This window comes from Heloderma suspectum, chromosome 11, assembly GCF_057233095.1.
Source record: "Heloderma suspectum isolate Gila_16-S chromosome 11, 16-S_ref, whole genome shotgun sequence".
NCBI classification, from domain to species: Eukaryota; Metazoa; Chordata; class Lepidosauria; order Squamata; family Helodermatidae; genus Heloderma; species Heloderma suspectum.
Genome location: NC_139468.1, coordinates 8594844 through 8608335, shown reverse-complemented (window position 1 = coordinate 8608335; position 13492 = coordinate 8594844). Strand labels below are relative to the sequence as shown.

At 48.6% G+C, this 13492-nt stretch overlaps 1 protein-coding gene across 2 annotated transcripts in view; it reads left to right on the top strand.

Annotated features, from left to right (window-relative positions):
* The first annotated feature begins 279 nt into the window (after positions 1 to 279).
* The window catches only part of LOC146336951 (neuronal acetylcholine receptor subunit alpha-7), a 123567-nt gene continuing 110354 nt past the window's right edge, over positions 280 to 13492 (top strand). The window contains exon 1 of one of the 2 annotated variants that reach the window (XM_084816743.1): positions 280 to 1150. Coding sequence is in view for 1 of the 2 variants with exons in the window: in XM_084816742.1 (XP_084672868.1) it covers positions 1096 to 1150 (55 nt within the window). In the remaining variant the exon portion in view is untranslated. The remainder of the gene's footprint in view (positions 1151 to 13492) is intronic. The other variant, XM_084816742.1, reaches the window with a different exon arrangement.

The following is a 13492-nucleotide window of genomic DNA, read 5'->3' as shown; positions in this document are numbered from 1 at the left end:
TTCTCTCAGCCTGGCGGCCTCGAGAGGCGTCGGACTACAACTCTCACCATCCTCAGCCAGCGTGGCCCCCCTGGCTGGGGATGATCGGACCTGTAGTCGGTGTGGTCAGATGAGCACGTGAAAAGCCTCTCTCCGTTACTCTTGAGTAACTCCCACCAGTGTCCCAGGTCTCCGCTGCGAATCGGGTCCCCAGGCCCTCCTGGGAGTCTGGGGACTCCCCGGAGCTGGCGGGGAGTCGGGTCATTCGCGCACGTCGACTGGAAAGCGTCCCCAGCCCCGGAGGCGTGCCGCGGCTCCTCTCTCAGCCTGAAACACGCGCGCTCCGCTCTCCGCAAACGCCCGGAGGAGGACCCTGCCCGCCGACTCGGGAGGAAGCCCCGACGGCATCTTCCCCGAGCCACGCGCAAAAGGGCCGCTGCCCGCGGCGGGCGCCACCGCCCGCCTCGAGCCGGAGCCCGCAGCGCCCAGGAGGCCTGCCCCGCTCTCCGCGGGGACGGGCCACCGAGGCAGCCCTACTCCGAGCCGGGGCAGAGAAGAAGCGCCGCCGGCCCGGCGCAGGCAGGCTCTGCCCGTGGCAGGCAGGCAGGCAGGCGGCTGAGCGCGCGGAGCCAGGTGGGCGGCGGGCGGAGGAGGAGGGGCGCGCGGCTGGGCGCTCCCCTATAAAGCTGCTCCGCTGGGCCGTCTGGGGAGCTGCATTCCCCCCGCTGCTGCTGCTGCAGGAGCAGCCGCCTCTGGCAGCTGCTGCTCCTCGCCGGCGGCTCTGCTGGGAAGGAGGGAAATCCGTCACGTGGGGGGAGGCGGCGGCGGCGATTCGCATTCCGGCGCCGCGGCTGAGCCGGCGGCTGGCGGAGGAGAGCGCGAGAACCGGGCAGGCTCCGGGAGGAGGAGCGCTCCTGTGCGGCGGCGGCGGTTCCTGTGCTGCTGCTGCCGCCGCCAGCGGGGCTCCCCGGCCCCGCGGGGCCGCGCGCGGCGTCCCCGAGCCTCCGCCCGCCGCGGCTGGGGCTCCGCTCGCGCCCCCGGGGCCGGAGCCCAACTTCGCGCTTCCGCCGCGGCTGGGGCTCGAAGCGCCGCCGCTCCCCGCGGCTCCCGGCCGGGATGGGGCTCCGGGAGCTGTCCGTGGTGCTGATCATCGCCGGGGGACTGGTGCACGGTGAGTGGTTTCCTCCGCTCGGGTCTCGAGGCTTCGGCAGAGCCGGGGTGGGCTCTTGGGGCAGAGCCGCAAACGGCTCGCCTCTCCCCCCTCCGCGCACACAACGCCCATCTCCAGCCGTAGTCGGGATGACCCAGCTGCAGGCTGGAGAGAGAGAGGGGGTGCCTCTGAGCATGTGGAGAGTGCCTCTCCATCTCCCGGGGATAATTTCCCGCACATTTGCTCGAGGTGACAGAGGAGCAGCCATTGCCGATTCTAGAACCTGAGAATTTCCCCTCTGACGTTCTTCTCTACGCGTGCGTGTATTTAAAGCACTTAGATCCCGTCTTTGGGTGGGACGTCGAAGGCAGTCCATCCGAAGCACAGTAGCAGGGAAAACAATAAATAAAAATGGCAGGGGACAAAACAGTGATAGAACAGCAAGCTAAATAAACCAGCAAGACAACAGCAGCAGCAACAGCGGTGTTTTGTGTGAATCTTCCATCTTATGCATGGCTTTGGCTTTCTTTGCACGCTTCTTTAACCAGCCTCTCCAGGTGAAGACTGGAATGGGGTTCACCTGATCACTGTAGAGTCTCAGGAATACACTAAAGGCAGTGGGAACCAGAGGGCCTTGGGATAACAAATCCTAATTGTTCAGCTCATTGGCACCATGTGTCCACATCTCAAGGAAACTATCCTGGCTTGCAAACTCTCAAATATATATTGGTCTAATGCAGGTTTTGGGGGATGGTTTTTTTTGTTTCTGTTTTTCCTTTCCCAATTATTGATATTATTGGATTTAGAGATTATTTTTAATCCACCACTATTTTTAGAGGTGGCGGTGGTAGAACCACAGTGAAGCATTTAAAATCCCACTGATTTCCCCTGGAGAGATTTAAGGAACCTCCCGCAAAGTACTTGAGTTTGGTCGAATGATGCTCAAGGTGTAAACATCTTGGATTAGCAAATGGATACCAAGACTGCACTACTATACACACTTAGGTGACTTAGGTCCAGTTGAACATGATAGGACTTTGGAGTTGACAGGAGTAGGGGTGCAATGTTAGTGTTATTGCTCTAAAATTACTTAGAGTAAAGAAAGAGCTTTTTAAAAGTTGAACTTATAAAATGATTGACAGAGATAGAGTTGATTCCTTCTTCTTAGTGCTGTGATATTGTACAGCTGTACTGTTTATTATGTTCATTTTTACCGATTTTTAAAAACATGTGTGGTGAAGTTATAAGTCAAGATATTTCAAAAGTGAAATGTGAAAACTTTTGACATTAAGCAAAAATCCCATTCTGAAACATTTGCCAGTTCACAAATTTGTGTGAATCTTCATTTCTGCTTCAGTCTTCACAGCAGCTTTTTGCCCTCTTGCATAAGTGCCATCATATAAAAGGAGGAACACATAGAGTATTCTGGGAAAGGATTTTCCCATAGGACATCCTCATAGATTTGGACTGAGGAGATCTCGAGTGCCAAAATACTCCACCCCCTTCCCTAGATGAATACAGGAAGGCCATGGGAAAGCCATGATTTGGGGTGAGGGGCTCTGGGCCTTTGTGGGCCAGAAGATGTCAGTGGGCTTGGCTATGTCCAGTAATGACACCCCGCTGCCCATTCTGCCGTTTTCTGTGCCGAGAGAGGCATGGTGCTCTATGCCTCTCTTGGCATGAAGAAAAGGCCTTGACTGGCCCTGGGGGGAGTAGCCACGCCTTCCAGTCCTGGCCGAGTCCCTGGCTTCACACCATGTGAAAGGACTCAGCAAGTGGTCACTCTTCCCAGTACCATCGGAGTCTTCCGCAACCCACATCCCTGCAGTTATCTCTGACCTCTGGGACATCAGAGGGAAATAAAAGCAGGGATTCTCCTCAGGGAGGGGGGTTCCTCTGGCAGGGGGGATTTCTCTAGGGGGTGGGGCTTGGAACCCTAGGATGCCCTCTGGGCCTATTGCAGAACCTCTGTGGGTTGGAGGTTCTGAATCTCTGAATTAGGGCAAGTAACAGAGGGAGGGAGTTAGGGAGAGATGACAACCACGGAGCTTTATGACACAAGCATCAGGATGAAAAATAAAATGTGCAGTTGTTTTTATATGACAAAATATAAAACTAAAATGGTCAAGGCGCTGGAGCAATTCTCTTATCAGGGAAGGTTTCAACAGTTGGGATTGTTTAGCTTTGAAAAACGGCAGGGAAGGGGAGACATGATAGAGGTGTATAAAAGTATGCCTGGTGTGGAGAATGTGGATAACGAGACATTTTTCTCCTTCCCTCATAATAGAACCCAGTGGGGTCGTCCCATGAAGCTGATGGGTGGGAGATTCAGGACAGATCAAAGGAAGGGCTTCTTCACACAGCGCATGGTCAAACTATGGAATTCATGACCACAAGGTGTAGCAATGACCACCAATTTGGATGGCTTTAAAGGGGGATTGGACAAATTCCTGGAGGAGAAGGCTATCCATGGCTACTAATTTTGAGGGCTATATGCTGCCTCCAGTATCAGAGGCAGTATGCCTATGTATACCAGTTGCTGGGGAACATGGGCAGGAGGGTGCTGTTGTACTTGTGTCCTGCTTGTGGGTTTACTGTGGGCAGCTGGATGGCCACTGTGTGAACAGAATGCTAGACTAGATGGAACTTTGGTCTGATCCAGCATGGCTCCACTTATTTATTTATTTATTACATTTATATCCCACCCTTTTTCCTCCTTAAGGAACTCAAGGTGGGTTACATAATCCCCCTCCCCCATTTTATCCTCACAACAACAACCCTGTGTTGGGATGGGCGGATTCCCTACCTGCCGGTCTGTGGGGAATCCGCCTGTAGTGGGGAGGCGATCCATTCCTCCCCCCGGAATCCTCTTCGGCCGGCTGGCTGGCTGAGGGATATTGACTGCAGACTCAAATAGCATCCAGGATGCCATTTGCGGCCATAAAGGTCCCTACACGATAGTAGCAGCATCCCCCATAGGTCAAGGAAAGCCTGTGTGAAAACATGTGTCTGTAAGAGGCATTTGGAATTAGCCCCCATTTCTGCCTCTCAGACTTCACATGCGAGAGGATTCTAAAGAGCCTTCACCACTGAGAAGGCCCAGTTATGTCTCACTACCAGGCAACATTCCCTTGGCCACAGAACAACCAAGAAGGCCTCCTCAGAAGATCTCAGGGGTCGACTGGGTATATATGGGGGAAGACGGTCAGCTAGATAGCCTGGTCCTGAGGCATTAAGGGCTTTGCATGTCAGCGACAAGACCTTGAACTTGGCCAGTGGCAGCTAATAGGTAGCCAGTGCAGTTCTTTTAATACAGGTGTAATGTGTTGATAGCTGGGTGCTCCACCGAGCATCCAAACGGTTGCATTCTACACTAGCTGTGTTTTTTGAACCGGGTGCAAGGGCAGCCCCACATAGAGTACATTACAGGGTTGCTACTTTAGATGGCTTTAAAGGAGGATCAGAGAAATTCATGAAGGATAGACCTATCAAGCACTATTGGCTGTGACAGCTAAATGAAACCTCCATATTCAGAAGCAGTATACCTCTGAATGCCAGTTTTTGGAAAGCAACAGCAGGAGAACCGCTGCTGTTCCTTTGAAATCCTACTTGTCGACTGTTTATTTATTTAAAACATATACCCTAGTTAAAGGAAGGTTGTGAGGATGAAGGACGTCATATAGAATCATAGAATCATAGAATCATAGAATAGTAGGGTTGGAAGGGGCCTACAAGGCCATCGAGTCCAACCCCCTGCTCAATGCAGGAATCCAAGTCAGAGCATCCCTGACAAATGGCTGTCCAGCCTCGTCTTGAAGGCCTCCAGTGTGGGAGAGCCCACCACCTCCCCAGGTAATTGGTTCCATTGCCGTATTGCTCTGACACTCAGGAAGTTTTTCCTGATGTTCAGTCGGAATCTGGCTTCCTGTAACTTGAGCCCATTCTTCCGTGTCCTGCACTCTGGGATAATCAAGAAGAGATCCTGGCCTTCTTCTCTGTGACAACCTTTCAAGTACTTGAAGAGCGCTATCATATCTCCCCTCAGTCTTCTCTTCTCAAGGCTAAACATGCCCAGTTCTTTCAGTCTCTCTTCATAGGGCTTTGTTTCCAGTCCCCTGATCATCTTTGTTGCCCTCCTTTGAACCCTCTCCAGCTTGTCTGCATCCTTCTTAAAGTGTGGTGCCCAGAACTGGACACAGTACTCCAGATGAGGCCTAACCAGTGCTGAGTAGAGGGGAACTAGTACTTCCCGGGATTTGGAAGCGATGCTTCTATGAATGCAGCCCAAAATAGCATTTGCCTTTTTTGCAGCCACATCACATTGTTGGCTCATATTCAGCTTGTGATCGACGACCATTCCAAGATCCTTCTCGCTCGTAGTGTGGTTGAGCCACGTATCCCCCATCTTGTAACTGTGCATTTGGTTTCTTTTTCCTAGGTGCAGAACTTGGCATTTGTCCCTATTAAATGCCATTCTGTTGTTTTCTGCCCAGCACTCCAGTCTATCCAGATCACTTTGAATTTTGTTTCTGTCTTCCAAAGTATTAGCTATCCCTCCCAATTTTGTGTCATCTGCAAATTTGATCAGCATTCCCTGCACCTCCTCCTCCAAGTCATTAATAAAAATATTGAAGAGCACTGGGCCCAGGACTGAGCCCTGCGGTACCCCACTCGTTACCTCTCCCCAGCTTGAGAAGGTCCCATTGATAAGCACTCTTTGAGTCCGATTCTGTAGCCAACTGTGGATCCACATGATCGTTGTTTCATCTAGCCCACTTCGAGCTAGTTTGCTCATCAGGATATCATGGGGCACTTTGTCGAAAGCTTTGCTGAAGTCGAGGTATATGATGTCTACAGCATTCCCACGGTCTACAAGGGAGGTGACTTGATCAAAAAATGAGATCAGATTTGTCTGGCAGGACTTGTTTTTGACAAATCCATGTTGGCTTCGAGTAATCACTGCATTGTTGTCAAGGTGCTTCCAGATGGATTGCTTTATGATCTGCTCCAGAATTTTCCCAGGGATTGATGTCAGACTGACTGGTCTGTAGTTCCCAGGTTCCTCCTTTTTACCCTTTTTGAAGATAGGGACAACGTTAGCCCTCCTCCAGTCATCTGGCACTTCCCCGGTCCTCCATGATTTCTCAAAGAGAATAGACAGCGGTTCTGAGAGCTCTTCTGCCAGTTCCTTTATGACTCTAGGATGCAGTTCATCTGGCCCTGGAGATTTGAACTCATTCAAAGTAATGAGGTGTTCCTTGACCATATGCCTGTCGATCTCAAGCTGCAATCCTGCCCCTTCAGCCTGTACTTCGCCTTTGCCAGGGGGGTCATAGACCCTCTTTTGGGAGAAGACTGAGCCAAAGTAGGAATTGAGCACCTCTGCCTTTTCTTTGTCATCTGTTATCATTTTGCCATCCTTATTTAATAGCTGAACAACCATTTCTTTCCTCTGCCTTTTACTATGCACGTAGCTGAAGAAAGCCTTTTTGTTGTTTTTAGCATCCCTCGCTAACCTCACCTCGTTCTCCGCTTTAGCCTTCCTGACGCCATCCCTGCAATTCTGTGCTACCTGCCTGTACTCTTCCTTTGTTACTTGGCCTTCTTTCCACTTCCTATATGTGTCCTTTTTTGTTTTCAGGTCATCCCTAAGCTTTTTGTGAAGCCACATTGGCTTCTTCTGTTGTCTTCCACCTTTTCTTCTTGTTGGAATTGTTTGTGATTGTGCCTTGAGAATTTCCTTTTTTAAAAGTTCCCACCCATCTTGGACTCCTTTTCTCGCTAGCATTGCTTGCCATGGGACCTTACTGATCATTGTTCTGAGTTTATTAAAATCAGCTTTCCTAAAATCCAGGGTACGCGTTTGAGTACACTCGGCTTTTGCTTCCCTTAGAACCAAGAACTCAAGTACAACATGGTCGCTTTCCCCCAGAGTTCCTGTAACTGCTACTTTATCCACTAAGTCATCTCTGTTGGTTAGGATCAAGTCAAGGATAGCCGATCCTCTAGTTCCTTCCTCTACTTTCTGTAGGAGGAAGTTATCCGCCACACAAGTCAGGAATTTCCTGGAGGGGCCATGTTTTGCAGAATTTGTCTCCCAACAAATATCGGGGAAATTGAAGTCCCCCATTACTACTACATCATGCTTCCTTAAAACATTGGCTATTTGCTTTTCAAAAGTTTCATCCTTGGCTTCTCCTTGATTGGGTGGCCGGTAGTAGACTCCGACCACCAGGTTCCTTTTATTCTTTGCTCCATTTATTTCAACCCAGATGCTCTCGATGGGGCTACCAAGCTCCTCCTCCTGTATTTCTGTGCAGAGATATGTATTTTTCACATACAGTGCAACCCCGCCTCCCTTTCTGTTCCTCCTGTTCTTTTTGAACAAGTTATATCCTTCAACTGCTGTATTCCAGTCATGAGAGTCATCCCACCAAGTCTCAGTTATACCTATCAAGTCATAATTTCCCTCCTGTATTAAGAGTTCAAGTTCGTTCTGTTTGTTTCCCATACTCTGGGCATTAGTATATAGACATCGAAGACCATGTGCTTCATAGTCTGGCTTTCTTCCTACATGTGTCTGAAGACTATTATTGGGCGCTATCAGCGCTGTTCTCTCCATTGCAGTGCATGCGCCTACGTCCATTGTTACCCCCAACATTACATCTCCCTTCCCCGTAGGATTCAGTTTAAAGCCCTCCTGATGAAGTTCTTCATGCTGTGGCCAAACACATTCTTCCCAGCCTTTGTGAGGTGCAACCCATCCCTAGCCAACAGCCCATCTTCCAGGAAGTATAGCCCGTGGTCCCAGAATCCAAATCTCTCTCGTCGGCACCACCTTCGTAGCCAGTCATTCACCCGGAGTATTTTTCGTTCCCTTTCTATCCCTCTTCTAACTACTGGAAGGATGGATGAGAAAACTATCTGGGCCCCAAAGTTCTTGAGTTTCCTTCCCAAAGCTTCAAAGTCTGACGTGATCTCTTCGTAGCTCCGCTTGGCGGTATCATTTGTTCCCACATGGATGAGAAGAAAGGGATACCTGTCAGTGGGCTTTATGAGTGCAGGCAACCTTTCAGTCACGTCTCTAATCTGTCCTCCCGGGAGACAACATACCTGGCGAGTCCACGGGTCTTCGCGACATACTTGGGTCTCGATCCCACGCAGCAAGGAGTCTCCCACTACTACCACTCTTCTCTTCTTCTTCTTGTAGGCCTGGGTTTCATCGCCTCTGTTTGACTGACCTTCAGCCTCTTGCTCACTCTCATGCAGGTTCCCCTGTGATTCTTCCTCTGCAGGCTGTCCTCCAGTCTCATCTGCAAGTACCTGGAATCGGTTCCACAGCTCCACCGCTTCCACTGGTGCAGAGTGGCGTCTAGTTCTTCTTCTCCTAACTGTCACCGTTTTCCAAGGAGTATCCTCTACTCCATTTTTCTTCACCTCAGCATTTCCCACTGCCTCATCTTGCTGTTGCTCTTCAAGCTTCTGGTCTGCCCTTTGCTGCTGTAGTTCCCCCATTCTGTCCAAGAACTCTTCGTGTTCTCTTATTCCCCGGAGGGTTGACAGTCGCCGCTCCAGTCCACTTACTTTTTCCTCCAGCAGCGTGATCAACTTGCACTTGTTGCAGGTGTAGGCCATGTTGTTCTCAGGCAAGAAAACAAACATTGCACACACCTTGCAGGTCACCACCACTGGAGAGTCCTGTCCTTCCATAGCCTCTTCTCCCTTTTTGTGTCTAGCTTTGTGATTGTTCTAGACTAGCCTGTGCCTGCTCCTCTACTCAGTAGAGGTTAAAAGCAGAGTCCCACTGGTGTGGAAGTGTGTGTTACAAGACAAATAAATGAAAAAAAGTTAGTAAAAAAAAATAAAAAAAAATGTTAGGGGCCTCCCCCTTGACCTCCCCTGCCGAACTCCCCTGGCCAACTCCTGTTTGCTCCCCCTGTTCGCTCGCTCTCTGGGAGCTTGCCTGCTTCTGTAGTCCCTGGACCAGCTGGAGCAGCTTGCTCTGCTCTGCTCTGCTCAGCTGGGAGGCGGGAAACAGACTGAAGCTTCCCGCCCAGTCAGCTGCTGGGAGTACTCAGGCCACACCCCTCCAATTCAGTTGGAGCTCTCAGAAGCTCCTGGTGAGCTCACAGCCAGTCAGAAGGATAAAGGGCAGCGCCCTGGGCTTCCTGCAACCCACTTACCTCTTAGCCTCTGTCTCCTTTGTCTCCTTTGTCTCTTCAACCACTGCAACTCCCCTGGCCAACTCCTGTTTACTCCCCCTGTTCGCTCGCTCTGTTCGCTCGCTCTCTGGGAGCTTGCCTGCTTCTGTAGTCCCTGGACCAGCTGGAGCAGCTTGCTCTGCTCTGCTCTGCTCAGCTGGGAGGCGGGAAACAGACTGAAGCTTCCCGCCCAGTCAGCTGCTGGGAGTACTCAGGCCACACCCCTCCAATTCAGTTGGAGCTCTCAGAAGCTCCTGGTGAGCTCACAGCCAGTCAGAAGGATAAAGGGCAGCGCCCTGGGCTTCCTGCAACCCACTTACCTCTTATCCTCTGTCTCCTTTGTCTCCTTTGTCTCTTCAACCACTGCAACTCCCCTGGCCAACTCCTGTTTGCTCCCCCTGTTCGCTCGCTCTGTTCGCTCGCTCTCTGGGAGCTTGCCTGCTTCTGTAGTCCCTGGACCAGCTGGAGCAGCTTGCTCTGCTCTGCTCTGCTCAGCTGGGAGGCGGGAAACAGGATATAAATATAACAAATAAATATAATATAATAATAATAATAATAATAATAAATATAACAGGATATAAGCTCATATAAATATGAGCTTCTCTTTCAAGAGACAGGTTCAAAGATGTAGTGCTAGGAGCACAACTGCTTTGCATTTCAGAGTCCCCTCTGAAGAGGTTCATCATAACTCAGGTTCAAAGGATAGTTCAAGTCTTGTTTATAGTGTGCAATGCAATGCAGTGCTCCTAACATTAGCCGATGCTCATTATTATTTGAAGGAAAGAAGTAAAAACAGCCTTCCCCAGCCTGTTGTCCTCCATCTGTTTTGGACTTTAACCCTCATCATCCGCAGACAGCATGGCCAATGATTAGAAATGCTGGGGGTTGTAGTCCAATATATGAAGGGCTTGGGAAAGGTGACTTAAAAAGCTGCAATCCTAAACACACTTTTGAATAAGCCCCGTTGAACACAGAGGGGACTTACTTCTGAGTAAATGTATACAGGACTGCACTGTGAGGGTCCCCTCCTTGCACACTGGCTTGGAATTAAAGTGATGCTAATATATACTTTCCTGGGAGTACGCCTCATTGGGCACAGTGGCATTTAACTTCTCTGCATAGGATTGTGCTACATTTCCTACTGAATGCATCTGGAAGTAGATATGCCCAGAGGGCATTGGAGTGATACGTTTCCCCCTATGGGGCAAATATCAGCATTGAAGAGTGAATTTAATCAAGAAAACAGGGTGGTGGTAGAGGAAATGTTTATTCCCTTCTCCTGTTCTCCTCCTCCACTTCTCAGAGCTGCTGTTGAAAAATGTGGGGAACCCACAGTTAGGCCCTCCTAAAATGCTTTCCCCCTACAGTTTCCTGAGGGGTAGCCATGAGACAGCTGTTCTCTCTCCATTCCACCCCAATGTGCTAGTTTATTGCATATGACGTATCTTCCTATGAAGGAAAGTATTAAAAAAAGTCTCCATCTGCAGTGCAAAGTTGTATAGCATCAGTCAATTAGATAACACTGCTTATGTATTTATGAGATTTATGTGCAATGCAATCATCATTCTTAAAGCAGTCAACAAAGTTTTAAAAAAGTGAACCCTTGCAGATGTTTCCACTATATCGGGGGTTTTCTTGCTATTGTTGTTGTTGCCACATGGTCATATTTTTTGCAGGGGGTGGGTAAGGGTTTCCCATGTATAGAAACTTTACATTCTTAGTAATGACTCAAGTCAAATAGGTGGGAAACGTATAGATTCATGTTTATTTTCCAGGTTTCTTGGGAATCACCTTGAGGAGGTGTGAGAGCTTAGTGTTGGAGCACATCCTTTGCATACAAGAGAGGCTTCTGGTCCAATAAGGGGTGTTGACCTGAAAGAGGTTCAACACCCCTTCTGCACTGATTTCTCCATGGCCTCTAGGCACTCCTCCAGCTGGGAAATGGAGAGCAGCTCTAGCTCAGTGGCGGTGCAACCACTTTGCATGCAGGAGGCGCCCTTCCAGTCCCAGTCCCTGACAACTCCAGCCTGAAGTTGGAGTGGGCAGCAGTGATGGGGAAAGACCCTTCTCTCCCTGAGAGGCTCAAGAGCTGCCAGAGAATGCCGGAGATGTCAGAGAAATCCTCAGTGGAACCAAATGAGTTCAGATTTTCATGAATCTGACCCACAGATTCCTCAGAGGACCGGCTTTCCCCTGTCAGGCGGATTCCAGGGACTTGTGGACCATTTTTCTAACTCCCTAATTTTGCACAAATTTCCTAATAGAAAATGCACAAAACTAAAAAAAACCTGGCCAAAAATGTGCATTTCCCCCACAGGCTAAAGCATGAACATGCTCATTTGGGGGGAATTTGCACATTTCCGCATGTGCAAATTTGCACAGATACGCAAACCAAAAAAATAAATAAAAATCCAAATCTGTTGATGGGCAGGCAGTGGAAGAAAACCACCTGGCAAACTGCAAAACACAGACAGAATGGATTTTAAGCAATCCATACGTCCCTGCCTGTCAGTCAGAGCAGACAGTATTGGCCAAGAACACCAGTGTGGTCTGATACTATACTATACTATACTATACTATACTATACTATACTATACTATACTACTACTATATTGTACTGTATTATACTATACTGTACTGTACTGTACTGTACTGTACTACACTACACTACACTACACTACTGGTGCTGTGCTGTGCTAGGCTATGCTATATGGTATTTCTGTGAATGGCAGATTGCCTTGGAGTCTCCCACCATCTCCTGGTGGGAGGGGTACCTGGCAAGAATGCAGTAGGCCTCTTTTTCATGCTTTCTTCTAGTCCTGTTGAAGCCCCCTTAGGGCTAAAGTGAGTGCAAAAGCCATGTTTTGCATCCTCTAATGGGGGAGGAGGGAAAAAGGATACTGTGATGGAAGGTAAGTGGGGGAGAAGGAGTAACCCTGAAAAAAAGATCCCTCAAAAACCTGTATCTAGCTCTGTCTTGACAGTTCCAAAAAAAGAGGGGAGAAAATGACTTCAGGTAGCAGAGCTGGGAAACAGCTCCGTCCCACACCTTTGAGAGCTGCTGCCCATCCAGGTAGATAATGCAAGGCTAGATGGACTAATCACCTTACATAAGGAAAATTCATATGCACTTGTGTATGCTGGCTCAGTTTCATTTTCTCTGGATAATGTACACATTGTCCAGACCATCCTGGATGGATTTATTGAAGACTTGCTTGTGATATATTAGTGAAATGAATTTCTTAATGTAATGGATCTTGACAGGTCATTTTGACTCTAGCTGACCTTCCACTCCCTCTCTTATCCAAGCCCCTCTTTGCTGGTAATTCCCAAATTATATATCTGGATGAAATGCATACTTTGTGTTCTCTGGTTGTCCCCATTGGACTTCGCTGGCAAGTTTTAGATTGTAATGTATTCTTGGCTGCAGGAACAAGAAATCACTGGGGGGAAAAGTATTCTTCATCTGTTTAAAGTGTCTGCATCTCATCAGACACTCATCCTTGGTGCAACTCTGAATAAAATGAGTTTCTTGCCTTTCCAAAGATGCCTGTTCAGGATGGCCAAGGGAAGGAGCCAGTCCCAAGTAGGGATGTGAGAAGCAGCAAAACTCAAAATTCTCTAAATTCCACCTCAAAGTTCATTCCAACTCATGTCTGTATCAGATTGCAAACATTTTTCTTCTTCTCCTCATGGAATTTTGTACATATTTCAGTGTGCATTTTCCCAGAAGTACACACCAATTGTACATATTTCTGAAAGGTATGCACTTTTCTCCAATCGACTAGTGTTTTTTTTTGCACTTTTTCAGGCGTATTTTTCAAATGTGTGCATTTTTGAACACATTTTTCTTTGGTCCACAAATTGCTTCACAAACTTGGAAATGTGCAGTCTTTGACTACAGATGGTGTTTGAGCCTGTGTTTAAGTTCAGGGGATGTGAACTAGGTAAATTCTCATCTGAAACAAACTGATTTCTCACACATCCCCTGTCTTAAGTAAGGCTGTGTCTATTTCACACGGAAACAACATTTTAAAATGGCATCCAAATTCTGCACAAAGTAGAGCAGCAATCTGTGATCATGTGCATTGAACACATTTGCATATTTCTTTAATTTTGCATAATTATGACATTTTAAAAACTGTTTTGCATACATTAGAAT